This window comes from Procambarus clarkii, chromosome 32, assembly GCF_040958095.1.
Source record: "Procambarus clarkii isolate CNS0578487 chromosome 32, FALCON_Pclarkii_2.0, whole genome shotgun sequence".
NCBI classification, from domain to species: Eukaryota; Metazoa; Arthropoda; class Malacostraca; order Decapoda; family Cambaridae; genus Procambarus; species Procambarus clarkii.
The window spans coordinates 18154105-18180480 of NC_091181.1; the positions used below are offsets into that span (position 1 = coordinate 18154105).

The window sequence follows — 26376 nt, forward strand, 5'->3', positions numbered from 1 at the left end:
CAGCGCGAGGGGGGGGGGCAGAGGTTCTTCCCCTCCCACTCTCGAAGAGGAAAGGGCTGCGCGGACGAGCGGCGTGACTACGAGGTATGATGTTTGCTTGTTTCCTTGGGATTGGAGGGAGTTCTGCCTCTGTTCAGTTTTCGGTTGCAATTTTCTTACCATGTAGGGTCTGTTTTGTTATGCCTACCTTTCTGGGTGCCAAACCCCTGTCAATGGTAGATAAGGAAATTTGAGCTTCAAAGATAGAGGCTCAAATATTTATGCTGATGTATATTTATGCTCCTGCAATACACAGGGTTAGAAATTTTTTTAGTATACCTTCCTAACCAGATAAAGAAAGGAAAATTAAACACTTATTAAAGCAGGTTGTTATTACATTATATGGTTGTTTGGATTTAACAGAAAACAAATATCTGTATCTACATAAAAACATATTTTAAGCAGAACAAATTCCAATTAAAAAATAGTAATAGGTTATAACATAATACAATGCAGTGCCTGATCCCAGGAGTATAAGCATATACTGTAACTGACAAGATACAAATAGATTAATAGAAATACAGAGGGCCCCTACAACAAAGATACTGGACTTTCATAATACAAACATTAATGAGATGCAAATCATAAGGCTGAAGCCAATGACATGAATCAATTTGTACTATAGTAAATCAGTTGCCAAAAGCTCAGATTATATATGACCAATTAATAAATTGCAGAAGTCTCTACTAAATAATAAACTATAATCTTGAGTTTATAAAAGACAAAACAGCTTTTAGTATTCACGCTAAATGTATATGAACCATTCTTTAACCTGTGCTGATAGAAAGTAACAAAATTTGTTTGCATATGGTTCAAACAAAAGATGGCGTAGGTCCATTAACCCAATCAACGACTTGCTTGTTGTACCACAGATAGGCTCCCTGGGGCTCCTTGATGTTAGGTGGCAGGAGAGCCAAATATGATGGGCACACTGCTCCCTGTTCTATGGTAAGAGGACCCTGTGGAATACAACAATCAATCCATCAATATTATATAAATATACAGTGGTACCTTGAATAACTAATTTAATCCGTTCTGGCGCCGTTGTCGTCATGTGAAATGGACGACATTTCGTACAAAATGAATGTCCCCATTGACATTAATGGTAATCAAATTAATCCGTTCTACCACTGAAAAACATCAATATGATATTTGATGTTTTAAATAATGGAGCAGCCTATCTTACATACACTGCATAAATGTACAAATGCTAGGGTTTGTTCAGTGTTTGACGGGAAGGCTGCTCCATCATAACAATCTTTCTTTGTTTCAAATGTGTTTTATATGTTTTGTATTTTTCATTTACGTCTCAATAATGGAGCAGCCTACCCGACAAACACTGAACGAACCTTTAGGCATTTGTCTACTTTTCAAATGGTTTCAACTGTTTTTTTTATTTTCTCGTTTTTTATTTATTTAAGAAACACGGAGCAGCTTACTTGTAGACAACCGAATGAACCTTTTTGACATTTGTTCTGGTTTTTAAAATTCTTCATTTTCTCTTTTTATTATTATTATTTTCGTTTTTTTTATGTAAGAAACACGGAGCAGCCTACCGCTGACCACCGAATGAACCTTTTGCTATAAAACAAATGAAAAATAAATATTGAACAAATTTGAAGAAAGAAAAATATCATAAAGGTTTGTGCAGTGCATCTAAGGAGTTTGCTCCATTATTGAGAAGTAAATGACAAATACAAAACAAATGGATCACATTTGAAACAAAGAAAGATTGTTATAATGGAGCACCCTACCTGCCGAACACCGAACGAACCTTTTGACATTTATTGTATTTCAGAAATTTCATTTCTTTTTTCTACAAAAACGTCAATGCTTTGCAACATCTCAGCAATCACCCCTTTATATCCCAGCATCATTTGCATCTTTAAAACAAGAACAACATTATTTATGTGCATCGTCGGAGGCGTCCTAGAATGTGCAAGAAGCAGCCACGACCCCACCATGTGGTGTTGACGTTGCTCAAACGAGCGTTCGCCATACGGGACGATTTGTTGCTGATCGGGCTGGTCGTTACCCAAAGTAAGTAATTATCAAAAGAAGGCACCAAACCGGGAAAGCTATGTAGCACCATCAAATGTGTGGAATAATCAGAGGGCGCTAAATATCACCAAGGATGCCAATACGAGAACAAAAACGCATAAGGCGAACGATATCAAAAGTATCCGAGTCACCAAGAATTCTATTGAGGAACAGGTGACCGCGAGGGGCGGTCGGAAAGCAGGACACGCTCGTCCTGGAAGTCAGGACATTCAAGAAGGACATGCACGACCGTAAGAGGGACAATGCAACTAGGACAATAAGGAGCAGGGCGGCGCTCCATGAAGTGACCATGGGTTAAGCGAGTATGGCCTATATGCAACCTCGCCAGAGCTGTTTCCCATCGCCGGTTACGGTGGTAGGAGGACGGCCATGAGGAAACACAACACTTAAGAGTACGTAGTTTGTTACCAGTAACAGACAACCAAAAAGCTTGCCAACGGGTAAGGACGGAGGAATGGATAACCGGGTAAAAGTCGGAATATGGAATACCTTTACGAGAGATGGGACAAGAGCGGACAGCTTCCTTGGCGGCAGCATCCGAACGCTCATTTAAAGACACACCAATATGACTGGGAACCCAACAAAACTCAACCAACTTAAATTTACTGTGAACAAGAAACGGCCAATGCTGGATCTCGACAACTACTGGATGAACCGGATTAAAGGACCCGAGAGCCATGAGGGCACTACGAGAGTCAACAACAACTACAAAGAAAGACTGACAACGAGAAAGCAGGAGACGAAGAGCATAGAGAATAGCATAAAGGTCCGCTGTAAAGATGCTAGTCTCCGGAGGTAAGTGACACATATAAGTGCGATTAGGAAAAACAACAGAGTAGCCAACACCGTCCACAGACTTAGACCCATTCGTGAAGACAGAAACGGAGCGGGAATGAGAAGAAAAGTGCTCAAGGAAAAGGCGTTTTAGAACCGTAGGAGGGGTAAAAGCTTTAGTGACACGGGTCAAGGATGTACAAAACCGCGGAAGGGGGACTCTCCACGGGGGCAAAGAAGGAACAACACGAGGAGAAACATTTGAAATACGAACGGAAAGAGAATCCTGTAGGCGAGATAACCGGACAGAAAGAGGGAGGTGGTGAAGAGGAACAGGAACCGTAGGAGGGGTAAAAGTTAAAGCACGACAGAGGCGAGAAGAAGGATGTTGTAAGGACCGCGCAAGATAGCGAAGACAGTAGCGATCACGGTGGTCCTGGAGAGACAGGAAGCCAGTGTCAACATACAAGCTAAGGACGGGAGTCGAACGAAAGGCACCAGAACTGAGGCGCAACCCAGTATGGTGCAAAGCATCAAGACGGCGAAGAGTAGAAGGAGAAGCAGACGAGTAAGCAGGGCAACCATAATCGAGCTTAGACAGGACGAGAGAGGAATGTAAAGCAAGGAGAGTGCGCCTATCTGCCCCCCAAGAAGTATGGGACAATACCCGAAGGAGGGTAAGGGCCTAAGAGCACTCAACACGGAGGTAAGAGATATGGGGAGACCAAGATAAACGAGTGTCAAGGAATAACCCCAAAAGCTTCGCGGATTCTCTGTACTCAAGGGGATGACCATAAAGTGACAAAGAGGGACGAAGAACGACTCGTTTCAGAGTAAAAGTCATGGCACAAGTCTTAGAAGTTGAGAACTTAAAGACATGATCGGTGGACCAAGACGACACGGCATCAATTGCAAGTTGAAGCCAGCGTTGAAGGAGAGGCGAATCATCACCCTGACAGCAAAGGGTAAGATCATCGACATAGAGAGCGGAGAAGACACCTGAAGGAAGAGAGGAAAGAAGACCATTGAGGGCAAACAGAAAAAGAGTAGTGCTCAGAACACTACCCTGGGGCACACCTTCGTATTGCTGAAAAGAGGCAGAGAGAGCGGTACCAAGTCGCACCTGAAAGGAACGACGAGAGAGGAAGCTGCGGAGAAAGAGAGGGAGATGACCACGAAGGCGAAAAGAATGAAGTTGAGATAGAATATGATATCGCCAAGTGCTGTCGTAAGCCTTTTCCAGGTCAAAAAGGACGGCAACAACGGAGGTCTTCGCAGCAAAAGTAGTACAAATATAGACCTCCAAGTTCACCAGGACATCTGTCGTGCTGCGGCACTTGCGGAAACCAAATTGAGAAGAGGAGAGGAGGTGATGGTGTTCCAGGAACCACATCAGACGAACGTTAACCATACGTTCAAAGAGTTTGCAGACACAACTTGTGAGGGCAATTGGGCGAAAGTCCTTAGGGGAAATACCCAGAGACCCCGGTTTGCGAACAGGGAAGACAACGGCATCGAACCAGTCCTCAGGGATCATTACCCAAAATCTTCGCTTTCTGGGGCGATCGTTATGCGATGTACCACTGTATATTATATACAGTGGAACCTCTATTAACGAGTTTAATCCGTTCTGGCACCGAGCTCGTTACCTGGAAAACTCGTCTTAAGAAACAAATTTCCCAATTTAAAATAAAGGAAATAAATTTAATCCGTTCCACTCCCAAAAAACCAGCGTTGAATGTAATGAAACGCCATTTTCTGGGTGAGACCCGGAGGCTCCCCGGAGCTTTACCGGCTGATATGCTAATGTCAGACTTTGGTATCAGTCATGTGTATGGAGTTCTAGGGCCTACCGGGGACCACGGCCAGAACCTGGCCCCCTCAGAGAGGCAAGGGGAGCAATGGCCTATAGAAACCCCGGTGTGGTTGGAAGCATTCTATGTCTGCCATCGACCGGGTCAAGCATCCAGAAAGGTAAGCATTCCAAAACAAACCCCTATTCTGGTGAAAATTGCTACCTAAAGCCGAACTAGTGGATAGAACTCTTCAACAAAAAACAAGGAAACTAGTATGACGTCATACGTCACCGCGCCGCTGTCTGCGCAGCTCCCCCCTCCCCGGGAGGGGGAAGGGGGAGCCCCAGACCTCCCACACCGGCTATCCACCCATCAGTTCTGAGGCTGGATGTCAAAACACGCGAAAAACCGCCGACCGGAGGAAGGGAGGGTTGCCGGGGAGCCTCCGGGTCTCACCCAGAAAATGGCGTTTCATTACATTCAACGCTGGTTTTCTGGGGGGAGCCCCGTCGGCTCCCCGGAGCTAACTACCCACAGAGGAAGGTCAAAGGGACAGAACCGGGAGGCGGACACCACGCACCCCCCAAGGAGGCGAGACAACCGGCAGCAAACGCCAATCCAAGGCGCCACAGCCCGAAAAGTCTCGGGAACAACACAAGAACAACGAGCAGCAAGGCCCCTGCACGAACACCCAAAATCCATGCCCGAAAGACCGCAAGGCCACGTCGCCCAGACGGCAGCGAGAGCAGCGAAACCACGAACGCCACAGGCATGAGGGAAGAACACAGGCAGCTTAGCCGCAAGAACACGGCTGACCACCCGGGACACTCACCCGCGAACCAGGAAGAACAAAACCGGATCAACGCAAAACGCGCTCCGGACCCAAACACGGTGGCATGCAAACATCAGTGGAGGGCCACCACTGAACACAAAAAACGACACACCCCCGGTCCGACCAACGAAGCACCAACAAACCCTGGACCCCTCCAGAACGCAGCAGCCCCACCCCGCGCCAGAAAAGATGGAGACTGCTGCCACAGAACAATCAAAACGCTAAAACCGAAGGAGCAAAAAAACTCAGCGACTCAACCCCCAGAGACAAAGGCCAGAAGGAAAGAGCCGACGAAAAAACACACCGGAACCGAAGGGGCACTACCAACCGAGGAGAAGACAGAGCACGCTGACCAGAGACCAGGATGGTGCAAGCGGCGCAGGAACAGGCCGGAGGTGAAACGACGCACAAGACAGCTGACTAACGGTGCAGAAGCAACACCAAGACCGAAAGCAAGCTGTAGCGGCTCCGCCCGCGCCGCACGAAAAGAGGCGACAGTATGTGGCAAGACGACGGCCCCCAACCCCCACTTGAACACCAAGCCGAGAGTAACCAAGCGAACAAGAGTAACCACCTAAGAAGGGACAGGAAAAGGAAGGACCGCCAAAATACCCCATACTGCCGCCAAGAGAAGCACGCAGGTGGGACACCTACCACGAAAAAACCCGACCACCAACCGGAGGCGAGACCGCGAGGCAGAACATAAGCCGCCCCGACAAGGCCCCTTCGAGCCCAGGAAAAGGCGGAGCCGCGGGAAGATCTCGGGCACGACCACCGAAACCCAGGCGGCACAAGGAGATGGAACGTCTGCCGAACAGAAAAACTCCCCAAAGCATGCAAGCCCGCCAGGAGTTCAAAAACGACGGGTCCGACGCGAGACATCGCAAGACCCCCCCCCCAAAAAAAAAACCGGCAGGGCAAGCTAGGAAACCAAAGAAGGCGGAAGGGTCGCCGCCAGAACAGTACCCGAACCAAGGGGTACGAACAACTGCAATAGACCGAGACAAGGAAGCACATCACAGGACACAGGCTGACAAATGCCTAAGAACACACGCAGAACACCCCTGCTGCAGAGGAGGCAGAAAGAAAGAGCAGAAGCACAAAAACCCCAGGATAACAACCAGGGGTGGACAATCAGGCAGGGACAGAAAAACCCCCACGCAATCCCCAGGCACAAAACGGCAGCAAAGTGCCACTCCACAACCGGACACAGGAACAAGGACACGCCACCATGAAACACAGTACCAATGCACACGTGCAGCAGCCGCAACAGGCACCACTGCAACATGCAACATGTAAATAGCAACTCCTTTCTGCAAAGGCAGAGAACGGAGCAGGCAGACCCCAGACAGGGTCAACGGAGACACGACAAAACCCCGCAGGCCCAGAAACCTGCACCAGGCGACCGACGGCGGAGAAAACCCCGCTCGATACCCGCTGGATGAGGTACTGGGAGCTCTTTCACACCTCAAGCCTGGCCCAAGGCCAGGCTAGACCGGCCAGAGGGTGGCCCACCAGGCAGCTGCTAGGAGCAGTCCACCGGCCCACATACCCCCACAACCAGGACGGGCCGGAACTGCCATACGAAAACAGGCTAGTGCGCCCTGGAAGTCCACGGATGAACCAGCAAGAAGGCTTATGCTTGCAAGTAGGTCGTGTAACAAGCACAGACCTCTGATGGTAATACAGTGTTCCCCAAATGTGCCAATAGCACCACTGCACTCAACTGGTACTATCCTGCAAGTTCTACCAGATAGGCGGGACCCAAGAGCCAGAGCTCAAATCCTCCAAGCACAGCCAGGAGCCTTACCAGGTGAGTACAGAGCCAACCCTACAACCCCCACACCTCACAACATTAAAAAAGGAGGGTCCCCTGAATGACTCAAGCATGGGTTGGACATGCACAGGAGGGGGACAGGAAGGGTTGAAAAAGGGACAGTCACTGGTGTGCGAACGGTCTCAGTCGTACAAAAATATACCTAAATAAAGACAGGTATATAAACAAGTCCGCATCCAGCGCCCGGCCAAAAGACGCCAGACCGCAGAAACTCACCTGGCGAACGGTGGCACGAACTTGACACGACTCAACCGTGCCCAGAAGAACCAGGGAGCACCGCCAGGTGAAGACGCCAGAGCCGGACCCCGCAGGAGAGCAGGGAGAGGCGAAGGAGGCGGTCCACACCCATGACACAGGGAAAAACCGCGGTGTCCTCCCCACAACTGGGAACCAGGACACCCCCAGCGCGAAGGGGCACATACCGCAGCCAGGGAGAAGAACGAGAGGCGAAGCACTGTAGCAAAAAGGGCGCAAAACACCAGCACTGAAACACCGCCCAGACCAAAACAAACTCCACGGCGCATGCGCATAACACGCTGGCCGAACCGCACACCCTCTCTCCGGGAAGGCGCCAGCCAGGACTACTGCACGAGAAAAGTAGCCAAAAGAGGAAGCAGGAACAATAAAACCGGCCAAAGAAGCAAAGAGCCCAAAAAGGAACCCAACCGGGCGACAAGCAGCCCAACCGGGCGGCAAGCAGCCCAACCGGGCGACAAGCAGCCCAACCGGGCGACAAGCAGCCCAACCGGGCGACAAGCAGCCCAACCGGGCGACAAGCAGCCCAACCGGGCGACACGCAGCCCAACCGGGCGACACGCAGCCCAACAGGGCGACACGCAGCCCAACAGGGCGACACGCAGCCCAACAGGGCGACAAGTAGCCCAACAGGGCGACAAGTAGCCCAACAGGGCAACAAGTAGCCCAACAGGGCGACAAGGAAGAGGAGCTGACAGACGTTCCAATAATGCGGGAAGTAGCGAAAAACCTTCCCGTACCCTCGAGAACACAGAAGCCAACACTAGTCCCGAAGGCACACGCAGGCGCACCCGAGATCAGAAGTCACGCAGAACCCCATCGAACGGGGAAACATGACGAAAACACCGTCCCAAAAAGGGGTGGGAGGAAACATCCACCCACAGGACGGAACCAACCGACTCAAAGGCCAAGGAACCGAGCCCGGGGAGGGGCCGACGCCCAACAGCATGTACGGCGAGTGGGGAGGAAAGACCCCACTCTGCGTAACCACAAGCCCCACCTAGAGGGGGATAAAAACCCCCACGGGGTCCAACGGGGCCAAGGCCCCCCAAGTCAGCCCCTCCCCAGCCCCGGGAACCGACACGACAGGCCTCGGGGCCAAGCTGTTCCCCCAAAGCCCCGGCCGTACCAGAAAACCGGGGCAGCCGTGAAAACACTAAGGAAGGGAGCCCACTGGCAGACTCATACAACACGGCTGGAGGAACAGGCTCAAATGCCCCCGTCACTACCCCGGAAGGGGAATTCCCCGAGACTGCCCGAGTCTCAACACCACCAAAAACCCCGCCCCGAACCTACAGACGGTAAGGAACCGGATGCAGGCAGGAAGGGTGATCCAGGGGAAAGACAAGGGGGCGTGGATGGAACCGAATCAACCAACACCCCCAAGTCCCAAAACGAACTACAACGGGGCAGCCCCGGGGCTCCCGGGGAGGAAACCACGAGAACGTTGCCACCACCAAGGCTCAAGTGCAACGCCCCTGCTGCCCGCACCCGCTTCGTTAGCACAACTGGGTAACCAAGCCACAACGAGCAACCAAACTCGCAGGACTCCGGATCGAAGGTGTCACCGACCCCACAGGCAGCAGACGGAGGCAAAACAGAGAGTCACCCAGAGACAAAGGGTGAGAGCAACCCTCAAACTCGCTGGAAGCGAGGGGGGGACTCTGGGGTCACATCCATCGGACCCGCGCACCCCCAGGGGTTTCCCAGGGTCCCGAGCGTTTACTATAAGAGGACTCACGGTCAGGTAATCCCAGGCAGGGTACTGCTAACCGGCACCCAAAGCTACCAAACAACTTTCTAAGAGCTGAACCCCCGGGACGTGTACACTCACGGGGACCTAGCAGGGGTCCAGAAAGTACCACCAGAAAATACTCAGAACACAAGGGACACAAGGGGCAAGAACGAGGGCAGACCCCCCCCCCCCACCAGGTAGATAAACAAAAAGAAAAAGAAAACCCCGCAAGAGGACAGCGTACCCAAGCGGAACAGAGCCGGCCGCTATGATTGGTAAAGACAAGCTGCACAGTACCCTGCGCCCCACCAGTGCAAAAACTCCCCCTTACTCTAAGGCGAACAAGGGAGACAGAACACCCGAGCACACAAAGAGCGGCCGAAAACCAAGCAGTAAACGGCCAAGCAGGGGCAGGACCCAAGGAACTTGTGGAAGGTGGCCCCAAGCCCCAAGGGCAGTACTTACAGGGCACCTAGGGAAGGGAACCCTAGGCGCATGCAGCCTGAGTACTGGAGAATCACTCCCGGCTCACGCACCACCTAGAAAACAGACACCACACTCTAGGTACAGTGCTGAAACAACCACGGGAGCCGGAGCACATAACCGTTGCCTATAGCATCAGCCTCAGAACTGATGGGTGGATAGCTGGCGTGGAAGGTCTGGGGCTCCCCCTTCCCCCTCCCGGGGAGGGGGGAGCTGCGCAGACAGCGGCGCGGTGACGTGTGACGTCACACTAGTTTCCTTCTTTTCTGTTGAAGAGTTCTATCCACTAGTTCGGCTTTAGGTAGCAATTTTCACCAGAATAGGGGTTTGTTTTGGAATGCTTACCTTTCTGGATGCTTGACCCGGTCGATGGCAGACATAGAATGCTTCCAACCACACGGGGGTTTCTATAGGCCATTGCTCCCCTTGCCTCTCTGAGGGGGCCAGGTTCTGGCCGTGGTCCCCGGTAGGCCCTAGAACTCCATACACATGACTGATGCCAAAGTCTGACATTAGCATATCAGCCGGTAAAGCTCCGGGAAGCCGACGGGGCTCCCCCCAGAAACATCCATACTTGTATGACATTTTTTTATGTAAATATAATACTGCACATGTAATTATAAATGTTTTGTTGTAGTGTTTTAATGTTTAATTTACCTTATGAAGAGTAGTTGCTGGCTTGAGGGAGACAATGGAGAGGTGGAAAAGGAGGAGAGGGGTTATGATGTGGAAGGAGAATCCATCTCTGAGTCAGGCGGACTCTCTCTTCTTGGGAATTTCACCCAAATTTCATTTCAAATGTCACACAAGAATGCGTTAGACCAGTACCAAATAAAAAACTACGTTGATTACACTCGTTTTGTCAACAATATAATGGTCTTACCATGAAGATACAATACAATGCCGTTCTCCCAAATAGGCTATGTGGCTATTAGATAAAACGGAAATTTCATGGCAAACCTGCATACAATCCCCAAATGGATCGGATAAGAATTGAATTTTATAGAAATATTTGCTCAAATGATGTTTGAGCGCGGTGTTTGGGTGCATTCAAGAGAAAAAAGTGTGTCACGTTCAAGCGACATATACCTGCGAAAGTGATAACACTTTCACAAAGTGTTATCACAAAGTGATAAATTAATGAAACATTTTCACACACCGGGTTGTCACTGCTTTATCAGAGCAGCATTTCCAAGAATGCGTTCACCTCTTCAAACATTCCCAACACTTCCCTGATCTCAGTGGATGAGGCAGTATTCTCCCTTACCTCCTCATTCCCTTACTAATGGTGTAAATTGTTGATGAGGACCTGCCATACTCCCTTGTGAGATCAGTCACAGACACACCACACTCATGATTTGCTATAATTTCCTTCTTCAAATCCACAGTAATTTTATCTTTCTTCCTCTTGACAACACTATCTTTAGCAAGCAGCTTCTTTGGAGACATCGTGTGTTACAAATTGGAGTCGCAAAACCACTAAAAACCCAAAGAAAAGCGCAAATAAATCCAGAGGGATGCTTGTTGTGTGCGATACAACAACAACACTGGCATCGGAGGCTTTCGAGAATTTGCGAGAACCCGAGAGATGCTAGGAAGCACCACGTGGTTTTGCTCGTTAATAGAGGCGAGCTCGTCAATAGAGACAAATTTGCTGCGAGTGGCTTGCTCGTTACTGGAAAAACTCGTTAATAGAGCTGCTCGTTAATCGAGGTTCCACTGTATAATACAGTGGTACCTCGCATAATGAATTTAATCCGTTCCATGTTCATCATGTGAAACAGATGTCATACAAAACGAGTGTCCCCCATCTAACCAGTGTGATGCACTGTGTATATTGTGAAATTCCCCTGTGTGCATGACATCAAATGTTCCCCAAAATATAATTTTTCTTTGCAAAATGATAAATTACCATCCCTGAACATGTCTATGTAAAAATAATTACCAAATTCCACTTACTTTGGCTGTGAGGGCGTGGACAAGGTGCGCTGTGACGTCATCAGGGGCTGGTGGCCCGTGTGTGAAGCTCCCAGACACGGTTGCGCAGGCCATTCAACCACCGCGTGTTGCCACAAATATATTTTCAAATATTTTTTCTATGCATTTCCAATGCAGTTTTATTTGTTTCTTTTATCGTATATGATGCATATTTGTGACCTTTACAATATGTATACAGTAGAATGTTCATAATTTTCCATGAAACTGTGATACATGTGTCAGTAATGTGTCCACAATAAATGTTTATTGTCACAATATTACATGGTAAAAATTCACTAAAATTACAATATGTACAGTTTCACATACTATTTACACAGTAACACACTGTATTACACACTCAGTACTTTGGAGGTGCGTAATAGTCAACGAAGTAGTCCATGGTACACAGTGCGACTTTGCTCTCCTTGCACCAGCTACAGATAGATTTTCGTTTCCTGTTTCATCGTTCTGCGTGCTTGCAAATAACGCACTCTCGTGCACCCTTGGCTTTAGTACTTGTTGGTGGTATGTAGCCAAGCTTGTAAAGCATAAGGTAGTATTGAAACGATTATAGGAAAAGCTCAATTTGTAAGGTAGTCTTCAAAAGATCGCTTTGTAAGGTCCCACACAGGAAGAGATTCAGCTAGCCTCAAAGAGTGTCCATCAGTCAGGAAGAGATTCAGCTAGCCTCAAAGAGTGTCCATCAGTCAGGAAGAGATTCAGGTATTCTTGAAAATATCAATGAACAACACCACCATGGAAGCCGCTAACACTGTTCATCTATGCTACTTGTATCAGATGCATCACTGAACACAGAAAAGGATTCATCTATGTATCATCTATATAAATTCGAGATGGCAAGGTACAGCGAGCGTATCCAGTTGTAGCTCAGAGCTACAACTGGATACGCTCGCTGTATCATCCTCATAGGTGCTGTATCACTGGCATCCGACCGTTGTGTTAAGCCCTTATTGCGCCTAGCTTCACCAATGTTATGACCCTTATGTTCTTCAAACAATAGGTTCTGAATTGCACCAACTGAGCGCAGTCTTTCAACACCGTGTGGGACAGGTGTTTGAGAGCCAGAGGCACGTGTGCTACAAATGGTTGCTCACGCAGTACTAACCCAGCCAGCAGCCTTTGTCTTTCATATTCGTTATAGCAAAAGGTTCGTTCAGTGTTTGTTGGATAGGCTGCTCCATTATGACAATCTTTCTGTTTCAAATGTGTTCCATTTGTTTTGTTTTTGTAACTTACGGCTCAATAATGGAGCAGCCTACCCGACAAACACTGAACAAACCTTTATGGCATTTGTCCATTTTTCAAATTGTTTCAACAGTTCTTTTATTTTTCGTTTTTTTTTTTAAGAAACATGGAGCAGCCAACCTGTAGACCACCGAAAGTACCTTTTTGACATTTGTACTAGTTTTAAAAATTCTTCATTTTTTTATTATTTACGTTTTTTGTATGTAAGAAACATGGAGCAGCCTACCTGCCAACCACCGAACGAACCTTTTGGTATAAGACAAATGAAAAATAAATATTGAACACATTTGAAGAAATGAAAATGTCATAATGGTTTGTTGAGTGTATGTAAGGTAGGCTTCTCCATTATTGAGACGTAAATGACAAATACAAAACAAATGGAACACATTTGAAACAAAGAAAGATTGTTATAATGGAGCAGCCTACCTGCCGAACACCGAACGAACCTTTTTGACATTTGTTGTATATCAGACATTTCATTTCTTTTTTCCTACAAAAACGTCACTGCTTTGCAACATCTCAGTAGTCACCCTTTTATATCCCAGCATCATTAGCATCTTTAAACAAGAACAACATAATTTATGTGCATCGTCGAAGGCGTCTAAGAATGTGCACGAAGCAGCGCGACCCCACCATGTGGTGTTGACGTTACTCAAACCAGCATTCGCCATACGGGACGATTTGACGCCGATCGGGCCGTTCGTTACCCAAAATGTTCGTCTTTTGGGGCGATCGTTATGCGAGGTACCACTGTCTCTGTGTGTGTGTGTAATTACCTAAGTGTAGTTACAGGATGAGAGCTACGCTCGTGGTGTCCCGTCTTCCCAGCACTCTTTGTCATATAACGCTTTGAAACTACTGACGGTCTTGGCCTCCACCACCTTCTCACTTAACTTGTTCCAACCGTCTACCACTCTATTTGCGAAGGTGAATTTTCTTATATTTCTTCGGCATCTGTGTTTAGCTAGTTTAAATCTATGACCTCTTGTTCTTGAAGTTCCAGGTCTCAGGAAGTCTTCCCTGTCGATTTTGTCAATTCCTGTTACTATTTTGTATGTAGTGATCATATCACCTCTTTTTCTTCTGTCTTCTAGTTTTGGCATATTTAATGCTTCTAACCTCTCCTCGTAGCTCTTGCCCTTCAGTTCTGGGAGCCACTTAGTAGCATGTCTTTGCACCTTTTCCAGTTTGTTGATGTGCTTCTTAAGATATGGGCACCACACAACAGCTGCATATTCTAGCTTTGGCCTAACAAAAGTCATGAACAATTTCTTTAGTATATCGCCATCCATGTATTTAAATGCAATTCTGAAGTTAGAAAGCATAGCATAGGCTCCTTGCACAATATTCTTTATGTGGTCCTCAGGTGATAGTTTTCTATCTAGAACCACTCCTAGATCTCTTTCTTTATCAGAATTCTTTAAAGATTTCTCACATAATATATAGGTTGTGTGGGGTCTATGTTCTCCTATTCCACATTCCATAACATGACATTTATTAACATTAAATTCCATTTGCCAAGTGGTGCTCCATATACTTATTTTGTCCAGGTCTTTTTGAAGGGCATGACAGTCATCTAAATTTCTTATCCTTCCTATTATCTTAGCATCATCAGCAAACATGTTCATATAATTCTGTATACCAACTGGTAGATCATTTATGTACACAATAAACATCACTGGTGCAAGAACTGAACCCTGTGGTACTCCACTTGTGACATTTCTCCATTCTGATACATTGCCTCTGATTACTGCCCTCATTTTTCTATCAGTCAGAAAATTTTTCATCCATGATAGAAGCTTACCTGTCACCCCTCCAATATTTTCCAGTTTCCAGAACAACCTCTTATGTGGAACTCTGTCGAAAGCCTTTTTTAGGTCCAGATAGATGCAGTCAACCCAACCATCTCTTTCCTGTAATATCTCTGTGGCTCGATCATAGAAACTGAGTAAATTCGATACACAGGATCTTCCAGATCGAAAACCATACTGTCTGTCTGATATTATATCATTTCTCTCTAGGTGTTCTACCCATTTAGTTTTGATTAGTTTTTCCAATACTTTCACTATTACACTTGTCAATGATACAGGTCTATAATTGAGGGGGTCTTCCCTGCTGCCACTTTTGTAGATTGGAACTATGTTAGCCTGTTTCCACCCGTCTGCTACGATTCCTGTACACAGGGATGCCTGAAAGATCAGGTGAAGTGGAATGCTGAGCTCAGATGCACATTCTCTCAGAACCCATGGTGAAACGCCATCTGGGCCAGCTGCTTTGTTCTTACCGAGCTCCTTGAGCATTTTTTCCACTTCGTCTCTAGACACCTCTATGTGTTCTATGTTGTTCTCTGGAATTCTTATTGTATCTGGTTCCCTAAAGCTTTCATTTTGTACAAACACACTTTGGAACTTTTCGTTTAGTGTTTCACACATTTCCTTTTCATCTTCCGTGAATCTATTTCCCATTTTCAACCTCTGAATATTATCCTTTACCTGCAATTTGTTGTTTATGAATTTATAGAATAGACCTGGTTCTGTTTTACATTTGTCCGCAATCCCTTTTTCAAAATTTCTTTCTGCCTCTCTCCTCACTGCCGTGTAGTTGTTTCTCGCATCTTTGTATCGCTGGTATGTTTGGGGGTTCGGCCTCTTCCTGTATTGATTCCATTTTTGTGTCTTTCGGTCTCTAGCCCTCTCGCAATTTCTATTGAACCAATCCTGTTTCCTAGTTCTGCATCTCTGTTTTGGTATAAATTTTTTTGTGCCTTTATCATATATTTCACAAAACTTGCCATACATCTCATTCACTTCCTTGCCTAGCATCAAGTCTGTCCAATTATACTCACTAAAAAAATTTCTAAGGTCACCATAATGTCCTCTCCTGAAGTCTGGTTTTTCAACTGCTTCAACCTCCTTATTTTCTTCCAGCTTATAACGCATTGCATACTTTATTCCCAAAAAGACATGGTCACTTTTACCCAAGGGAGGAAGGTACTGAATGTCAAATATCTCTTCCTCCTTCCTGGTAAATATCAAATCTAGCATGGAGGGAACGTCCCCTTCCCTCATCCTCGTAGCTTGTTTAACATGTTGATACAAGAATGTTTCCAGGATGAGGTCTACAAATTTACAGGTCCAAAAATCTTCTGTTTTAGCTTCATATGCTTCCCAGTCTATGGATTTCAAGTTGAAGTCACCGACTATCAACAGTCGTGATCTATCGTTATCCGCTCTCGCTATAATCTCTCTCATTATTGTTATAAGACCTTCACGTTTACTATCTAGCTCCTCCTTTGACCATGTGCTGCTTGGCGGTGGACTATATGCATTTATCATCATTAGTTTATCATCCTCATAGCAGATCTCTAGTGCTATTATGTCAACTTCTTGTGGATTGGCAGTCATTATTTCCTTCACCTTTAGGTGTTCTTTTACCAGCACAGCAACGCCACCGCCTTTCCTAATTTTTCTGTCCCGTCTCCAAATTGAGTAGCCCCTTGGGAATATGACCTCATTTAAAATTACATCTTCAAGTTTTGTCTCCGTGAGTGCAACAATGTCTGGTGTCTGCAGCTGTATTACATCACTTAACTCCAGTATCTTCGATCTCACTCCATCTATGTTGGTGTATGCAATCTTCAGGAACTGAAGATTGCATACACCAGAGAGTGAGAGTGAGTGTGTGTGTGTGTGTGTGTGTGTGTGTGTGTGTGTGTGTGTGTGTGTGTGTGTGTGTGTGTGTGTGTGTGTGTGTGTGGTGTGTGTGTGGTGTGTGTGTGTGTGTGTGTGTATATATATATATATATATATATATATATATATATATATATATATATATATATATATATATATAATAAATATATATATATATATAGCGACATATATACAAAATTAGCGACATCCTTAGTGATGACACCAAATTTCAACAAATCACGAGGAACCCTGTGGAAGACCTTAAGCGGAAAGTAAACAAAACAATTACAGCAATCAACGCAAAGAAAGGTAGTGTGCATTTCAATAAACTTCAAGGCGACTATGGCTTAGGATATGCCTACGGCAATGTTAAGACACACAAACCAGGTAACCCACTACGCCCTATAATCAGCCAAATACCAACTACAATCTATCACCTGGCAAAAAGACTCAATGAACTCATAACTCCATACACTCCAAGTAAGTATAGTCTACAATCATGAGCAGATTTCCTAGAATTAATCAAATCTACTCAGCCCGATGGAATCATTGCTTCCCTGGACGTCGAATCCCTATTTACCAACGTCCCAGTCGACACAACCATAGGAATGTTACTGGACAGAGTATACAGAGACGAGATTAGACATACCAAATTAGACATACCCAAATTAGACATACCTGAGCCACACTTGAAGAGTTTTCTCGAAGCATGTACAAAGGAAGCCCCTTTCATCAGTCCACAAGGAAACATGTATTTACAAATAGATGGAGTAGCAATGGGCTCCCCCTTAGGAGTCTTATTTGCTAATTTTTATATGGGAACCATTGAAGACAGAGTCTTCAGCAGCAGACAAAAACTAACTGTATATTGCCGTTATGTAGATGACATATTTGTAATAGTAAAAGACTCGGATGAATTAATTGATCTAAAAAGCCATCTAGAGAGAGAGTCAGTACTCTGATTTACACATGAAAATAGTGAAAATAACAGTCTGCCATTCTTGGATGTACTAATAACAAAAACAGGAACCTCTTTAAGCACCAACGTATATACTAAGCCCACCAACATATGATTATGCCTGAACGGTTGAAGTGAGTGCCCCCAAAGATACAAAGCCAGTGTTCTCAATGCTTATATTCGTTGAGTAACTCACTGCTCTGAATGGAGCAACGTGAGTAGAGAGTTTGAAAGAGTAACTCGGGTATTGGTGAACAACGGATATAGTAACGCGGAAATAAACGCTGCTATAAGAAGACACTTGGACCGTTGGTATAATCGTGAACCTAGAACAGAAACCACAATACCTCCAATAAAATTATATTACAAATCAACCATGCACAGTGAACATATAAAAGAGGAAAGAATAATGAAAGAAATAGTCCGTAAGGGAGTAAAAAGCATTACTCCTAACCAAAACATAAACCTGATAATATTCTACAAAACCAAGAAGACTTCTGAACTCCTTATCAAAAACAGCCCGAAGCCAACGGAGAACCCTCTACAGCAATCAAGCGTAGGAATCTCGTAACGGAGGCAGAAAGGGAACGAAGTCCCAAACCTGAAAGCCGAGGGATCCATTTCCGAGGCATAATCCGGGACAAGCAGGAGGTTCGCCGCAAGGGCCGCCTGCAGCAGGTTGGATACGATAAGCCGAAAACCTCCGGAAAGACGGAATCGAAGCACACTGGGGAAACACAGAACCTAACCCAAGGAGGGGCAAACACCAAGTCCAATTCGTACGCAGAGGGGGGGGAGGTTATCTTGAGACGATTTCGGGGCTTTAGTGTCCCCGCGGCCCAGTCCTCGACCAGGCCTCCACCCCCAGGAAGCAGCCCGTGACAGCTGACTAACTCCCAGGTACCTATTTACTGCTAGGTAACAGGGGCATTCAGGGTGAAAGAAACTTTGCCCATTTGTTTCTGCCTCGTGCGGGAATCGAACCCGCGCCACAGAATTACGAGTCCTGCGCGCTATCCACCAGGCTACGAGGCCCCTCGCTATCCACCAGGCTACGAGGCCCCAGGCTACGAGGCCCCAGGCTACGAGGCGGGGAAAAAGAGAACAAAAAAACCATTCCTTGTAACAACAAGCCACGCTCCTCAGAGGGCAGGAAAACCCAGGCGGGGTCCAGCGGAGCCCAAGGCCCCCAAGTCAGCTTCTCTCCAACCCCAAGATCCTTCTCCGCAGGACCCGGGGCCGAGTCCTCCCCCCAAGCACCGACCCCACTAGACAAGGCCAGTGCAGCCGTAGAAGCCGGATAGAAAGGGGGCCCACTGGTCAGACTCAGAGGCTTCGGCCGGGGGAGTAGACTCGAATGCCTCCGTTGCCACACCAGAAGGGGCAGGCCCCGAGGCTGCCCAAGCCTCAAGACCAACTAACCCCTGCCCTGACTCCGAAACCCTCAGATGTTTTGGGGCCAGAAGCAAGGGAGGGGGGACCAGAGCGAACAACAGAAAGAGAAGGACGAGGAGGGGCGGATTGAACCAGGGTCGAAGCGACTCACACCCCCAAGTCCAGGTCCCTATAAACAAAACGGGGCAACCCCGGGGCATCCGGGTGAGCAACCAACCGGGCACGTTGCAACAAACGAAACTTAGAATGCAATGCTTGCGTATCCTATACCTGAAGATGATCATCCGCAGATTGGGTAAATTGAGTCTCCAGCAAGCAACAAAACTCACAAGACTCCGGGTCGAAAGTGTTACCAACCCAAGAGGCTGCATGACGGAGGCAAAAACAATGAGGGTCACCCTGAGACAAGGGACCGAACAACCCTCAAACTCACATGAAGCGAGGGAGGACCCCCGGGGTCACATCCATGAGACTCACACATCCCCTAAGGAATTCCCAGGGTCCTGAGCATTTACCTGAAGAGGACTCACACCCAGGTAAACCCAGGCAGGGTACTGCTAACCGGTGCCCAAAACTACCAAACAGTCTACAGCTGAACCCCAGGGACGTGTACACTCACGGGGACCTAGCAGGGGGCATCACCAAGTATCAGGATGAGGCCAAACTACAATGGCAAGTAGGGCAGAACCCCCTACCAAGGCAAAACAACAAGAAAAACAAAACCACGCAAGAGGACAGCGTACCCTAAGGAACAGAGCCGGCCGTTGTGATAGGTGACAACAAGCTGCGCAGTGCCCTGCGCCCCTGACCAGTGCAAAACTGCCTCTTATCATAAGGTAACTGAGGGAGACAAAACACCCAAGGACCCAAAGTGTGGCCGAGAAACCAAGCAAATAAACGGACCCACAGAGGCAGACCCCGAGGAACTTGTGGAAGGTAACCCCAAGCTCCAAGGGCAGGACTTACAGGGCACCTAGGGAAGAAAACCCTAGGCGCATACAGCCCGAGTACTGAAGAGTAACTCCTGGCTCTCGCACCCCTGGAGAACAGCCGCCACACACTAGGCACAACGCCGCAAAAAATTCAGGAGCCAGAGCACACAACAGAGCCGATAGCATCAGCCTCAAGAACTGGGGTGTGGATAGCCGGCACGGAAGGTCTGGGGCTCTCCCTTCCCCCTCCTGTGGAGGGGGAAGCTGCGCAGACAGCGGCACGGCGACGGGTGACGTCATACTAGTTTTTGTTTGGGGCGTTTTATCCAATCATTCGGCTTTTGGTTGCAATTCTCACCAGAATAGGGGTTTGTTTTGGAATGCTTATCTTTCTGGTTGCCTGACCCGGTCGATGGCAGAATACAGAATGTTTCCAACCACACAGGGTTTCTATAGGCCATTGCTCCCCTTGCCTCTCTAGAGGGGGCCAGGTTCTGGCTCGTGGTCCCCGATAGGCCCGTAGGGAGGGGGGGGGGGGGAGGGAGGGAGGGAGGGGGGGGGGGAAAAAGAAAGAAAGAGAGAGAGAGAGAGAGAGAGAGAGAGAGAGAGAGAGAGAGAGAGAGAGAGAGAGAGAGAGAGAGAGAGAGAGAGAGAGAGAGAGAGAGAAAGAGAGAGAAAGAGAGAGAAAGAGAGAGAGAGAGAGAGAGAGAGAGAGAGAGAGAGAGAGAGAGAGAGAGAGAGAGAGAGAGAGAGAGAGAGAGAGAGAGAGAGAGAGAAAGAGAGAGAAAGAGAGAGAAAGAGAGAGAGAAAGAGAGAGAGAAAGAGAGAGAAAGAGAGAGAAAGAGAGAGAAAGAGAGAGAAAGAGAGAGAGAAAGAGAGAGAAAAAGAGAGAGAAAGAGAGAGAGAGAGAAAGAGAGAGAGAGAGAAAGAGAGAGAGAGAGAAAGAGAGAGAGAGAGAAAGAGAGAGAGAGAGAAAGAGAGAGAGAGAGAAAGAGAGAGAGAGAGAAAGAGAGAGAGAGAGAAAGAGAGAGAGAGAGAAAGAGAGAGAGAGAGAAAGAGAGAGAGAGAGAAAGAGAGAGAGAGAGAAAGAGAGAGAGAGAGAAAGAGAGAGAGAGAGAAAGAGAGAGAGAGAGAAAGAGAGAGAGAGAGAAAGAGAGAGAGAGAGAAAGAGAGAGAGAGAGAAAGAGAGAGAGAGAGAAAGAGAGAGAGAGAAAGAGAGAGAGAGAGAAAGAGAGAGAGAGAGAAAGAGAGAGAGAGAGAAAGAGAGAGAGAGAGAAAGAGAGAGAGAGAGAAAGAGAGAGAGAGAGAAAGAGAGAGAGAGAAAGAGAGAGAGAGAGAAAGAGAGAGAGAGAGAAAGAGAGAGAGAGAGAAAGAGAGAAAGAGAGAGAGAAAGAGAGAGAGAAAGAGAGAGAGAGAGAAAGAGAGAGAGAGAGAAAGAGAGAGAGAAAGAGAGAGAGAAAGAGAGAGAGAAAGAGAGAGAGAAAGAGAGAGAGAGAAAGAGAGAGAGAGAGAGAGAGAGAAAGAGAGAGAGAGAGAGAGAGAGAAAGAGAGAGAGAGAGAAAGAGAGAGAGAGAGAAAGAGAGAGAGAAAGAGAGAGAGAAAGAGAGAGAGAAAGAGAGAGAGAAAGAGAGAGAGAGAAAGAGAGAGAGAGAAAGAGAGAGAGAGAGAGAGAGAGAGAGAGAGAGAGAGAGAGAGCATGAATCTGAAGATTACTCAAAAATGTGTACAAACTAACCTTGTGAGAAGTCATGTCTGTATCAACATATCCAGGATGACAGCTGTTCACCACCAAATCAGGACGAGAGTCGACATCAAAGGCTCGTTGCTGAATACGAGTCAGAGCTGATACCCCCACTTTGCTTACTACATAGGTACTGTTAGGCCATCCAGCTTCCTTGTATGTCCCATCTTTAGCCTTTCTGCAGTGAATAGAAAAAAGTTACAAGATGAATTTATTTGCAAAATATATCTATCTATTGTTGAATGTAATGAATAGGCCAGGGTCTTTTAATTTTCATAGGTTTTGACCAAAAATTAAAAGAATATTGAAAATTTTTGTAAAATACCAGCGTTGAATGTAATAAATGCCATTTTCTGGGTGAGACCCTGAGGCTCCCCAGAGCTAACCAGGCTGATATGAATGTATTAAACCCTGGCATCAGTCAATGCACATGAAGTTCTTGACCTATTGGGGACCACAAGCCAGAACCTGGGTCCCACAGAGAGGCACGAGGGGCAATGGCTTATAGAAACCCCCGTGTGGTTAGATGCATTCTATGTCTGCCATCGACCAGGTCAGGCACCAAGAAAGGAAAGCGCCCCAAAACAAACCCCTATTCTGGTTAAAATATTGCTACCGATAGCCGAACTAGTGGACACAACTCCCCCAAATGAAATCAAGCAAACGAGTATGACGTCACCAGATTGCCGTTTGCGCAGGACCCCCTCCCCGGGAGGGGGTATAGGGAGCCCCAGACCTCCATCCCAGCTATCCATACCCCAGTTCTGAGGCTGGATGTCAAAATACGCGAAAAGCCGCTAACCGAAGGGAGGGAGGGTTGCTGGGGAGCCTCCAGGTCTCACACAGAAAATGATGTTTCATTACATTTAACATTGGTTTACTGGGCAGGGGGAGCCCCATTGGCTCCCCAGAGCTACTAACCCAAAAACAAAGCAAGAGGGACTAACCTGGGAGGTGGTCGCCACCCACTCAACTATAAGTCGAGACAACAGGCCGCCATGGCTGACCCAATATGACACATGCCCGATTAGGGCCAAGAACATTGACCAGGTAGCGAGCGGCCAGGACCTTGTCCGACCGCCAAAAACCCATTGCCTGAATGTCAGCCCAAGACATGTCACCCAAGACGGCAGCCAACACAGCAAACTTACGAATGTCATGCTCCCAAAAAGAGTACCAACGATGCAATTATTAGTCTCCTTCATATAATTTACTCAGCCCTTGACAAAAATACGTTTCCAATTGGACTCTTCATTAACCTGAGAAAGGCCTTTGATACTGTTAATCACAATTATCTCTTACGTAAACTCCATCATCATGGAATTCGAGGCCATACACTGGACTATATCCAATCCTATCTTAGTGAGAGACACCAATGTGTAGCCATCAATAATATAACCTCTCCCACTCTACCAATAACCATTAGAGTGCCAAAGGGCAGCATTTTGGGACCTCTCTTATTTCTTATTTACATCAATGATCTGCCTAACATCTCTAACATTCTGAAACCTATTTTGTTTGCTGATGATACTACCCTCATCTACTCTAACCCCAACCCACATACACTAAATAATGTTGTTAATAATGAACTAAAAAAAGTCCACTTATGGATGTCAACCAACAAACTAACACTTAACATAGAAAAGACCTACTACATCTTATTTTTCTGCCCGAAACGCTGCGCGTACTAGTGGCTTTACAAGAATTACTGTACTATCCAATGTATTCTCACAAACCCAATGTACCTTCTTGTATATATATAAATAAAATAAATAAAATAAATAAATTAAATAAAATAAAAAATTTGGAAGCAAATCTACAAATGCAATTCAGCTTCAGATAGACAATGTAAACATTAGCAATAAAAATGATGGAAAGTTTCTCGGCCTATTCCTAGACAAGAGACTCAACTTCAGTACCCACATACAACATATAACTAAGAAAGTCTCTAAAACAGATGGTATACGCTCCAAAATCAGATATTATGTACCTAACTCTGCTCTCATCTCTCTATATTATGCACTAATCTATCCCTATCTTAATTATGGTATCTGTGCATGGGGTTCAACCACTGCAAACCACCTCAAGTCCATCATTACCCAGCAAAAATCTGCTATCAGAATAATAACAAATTCTGCTTTCAGACAACACTCAGCCCCCTTGTTTAACTCCCTAAACATGCTAAACATAATCTCACTCCACAAATTGTCTTGTGTCAACTACATTTACAAAACCCTGTTCTTAAATGCAAATCCTGCTCTGAAACTCTCCCTGGACAGATGCAATAGTACCCATTATCACCACACCAGAAATAAATATCTCTTTGATATCCCCAGAGTCAAACTTAATTTGTGTAAACACTATGTAAATAAAGGGACCCAGTCTATGGAACTCACTCCCTATTGAATTGAAAAGCTGTCCAACTTTTGCATCATTCAAAAACAATACTAAAAACTAGCGTTGAATGTAATGAAACGCCATTTTCTGGGTGAGACCCGGAGGCTCCCCGGAGCTTTACCGGCTGATATGCTAATGTCAGACTTTGGCATCAGTCATGTGTATGGAGATCTAGGGCCTACCGGGGACCACGAGCCAGAACCTGGTCCCCTCAGAGAGGCAAGGGGAGCAATGGCCTATAGAAACCCCCATGTGGTTGGAAGCATTCTATGTCTGCCATCGACCGGGTCAAGCATCCAGAAAGGTAAGCATTCCAAAACAAACCCCTATTCTGGTGAAAATTGCTACCCAAGCTGAACTAGTGGATAGAACTCTTCAACAGAAAAGAAGGAAACTAGTATGACGTCACACGTCACCGCGCCGCTGTCTGCGCAGCTCCCCCCTCCCCGGGAGGGGGAAGGGGGAGCCCCAGACCTTCCACGCCGGCTATCCACCCATCAGTTCTGAGGCTGGATGTCAAAACACGCGAAAAACGCCGACCGGAGGGAGGGAGGGTTGCCGGGGAGCCTCCGGGTCTCACCCAGAAAATGGCGTTTCATTACATTCAACGCTCGTTTTCTGGGGGGAGCCCCGTCGGCTCCCCGGAGCTAACTACCCACAGAGGAAGGTCTAAAGGGACAAAACCGGGAGGCGGACACCACGCACCCCCAAAGGAGGCGAGACAACCGGCAGCAAACGCCAACCCAAGGCGCCACAGCCCTGAAAATCCCGGGAACAACACGAGAACCACGAGCAGCAAGGCCCCTGCACGAACACCAAAAATCCATGCCCGAAAGACTGCAAGGCCACGTCGCCCAGACGGCAGCGAGAGCAGCGAAGCCACGAACGCCACAGGCATGAGGGAAGAACACAGGCAGCTTAGCCGCAAGAACACGGCTGACCACCAGGGACACTATCACCGGCGAACCGGGAAGAACAGAACCGGATCAACGCAAAATGCGCTCCGGACCCAAACGCCGTGGCACACAAACAACAGCGGAGGGCCGCCACTGAACACAAAAACGACACACCCCCGGCCCGACCAACGAAGCACTAACAAACCCTGGACCCCTCCAGAATGCAGCAGCCCCACCCCGCGCCAGAAAAGATGGAGACTGCTGCCATCAAACAACCAAAACGCTAAAACCGAAGGAGCAAGAAAACTAAGCGACTCGACCCCCCGAGGCAAGGGCCCAAAGGAAAGAGCCGACGAAAAAACACACCGGAACCAAAGGGGCACTACCAACCGAGGAGAAGACAGAGCACGCTGACCAGAGACCAGGATGGTGCAAGCGGCGCACGAACAGGCCAGAGGTGAAACGACGCACAAGACAGCTGACTAACAGTGCAGAAGCAACACCAAGACCGAAAGCAAGCTGAAGCGGCTCCGCCTGCGCCGCACGAAAAGAGGCGACAGTATGTGGCAAGACGACGGCCCCCAACCCCCACTTGAACACCAAGCCGAGAGTAAACCAAGCGAACAAGAGTAACCACCTAAGAAGGGACAGGAAAAGGAAGGACCGCCAAAATACCCCATACTGCCGCCAAGAGAAGCACGCAGGTGGGACACCTACCACGAAGCCACCCGACCACCAACCGGAGGCGAGACCACGAGGCAGAACATAAGCAGCCCCGACAAGGCCCCCCCCGAGCCCAGGAAAAGGCGGAGCCGCGAGAAGATCTCGGGGGCGACCACCGAAACCCAGGCGGCACAAGGAGATGGAACGTCTGCCGAACAGAAAAACTCCCCAAAGCATGCAAGCCCGCCAGGAGTTCAGAAACGACGGGTCCGACGCGAGACATCGCAAGACCCCCCCCCCCCCCAAAAAAAAAAAAAAAAAAAAAAAAAAAAAAAAAAAAAAAAAAAAAAACGGCAGGGCAAGCGAGGAAAACCAAAGAAGGCGGAAGGGTCGCCGCCAGAACAGGACCCGAACCAAGGGGCACTAACAACTGCAATAGAACGAGACAAAGAAGCACATCACAGGACACAGGCTGACCAACGCCTAAGAACACACGCAGAACATCCCTGCTGCAGAGGAGGCAGGAAGAAAGAGCAGAAGCACAAAAAACCCCACGAGAACAACCAGGGTGGACAATCAGGCTGGGATAAAAAACCGCACGCAATCCCCAGGCACAAAACGGCAGCAAAGTGCCACTCCACAACCGG

At 47.4% G+C, this 26376-nt stretch overlaps 1 protein-coding gene across 5 annotated transcripts in view; it reads right to left on the minus strand.

Annotated features, from left to right (window-relative positions):
* Window positions 1-353: 353 nt before the first annotated feature.
* LOC123759292 (carbonyl reductase [NADPH] 3) overlaps window positions 354-26376 on the minus strand; it is a 188491-nt gene continuing 162468 nt past the window's right edge. For all 5 annotated transcript variants that reach the window (XM_069334981.1, XM_069334980.1, XM_069334984.1 and 2 more), the window contains exons 6-7: window positions 21768-21951; window positions 354-998 (exon numbers count right to left, since the gene is read on the minus strand). In XM_069334981.1, coding sequence (XP_069191082.1) covers window positions 852-998; window positions 21768-21951 — 331 coding nt within the window. In that variant the 3' untranslated portion in view covers window positions 354-851. The remainder of the gene's footprint in view (window positions 999-21767; window positions 21952-26376) is intronic.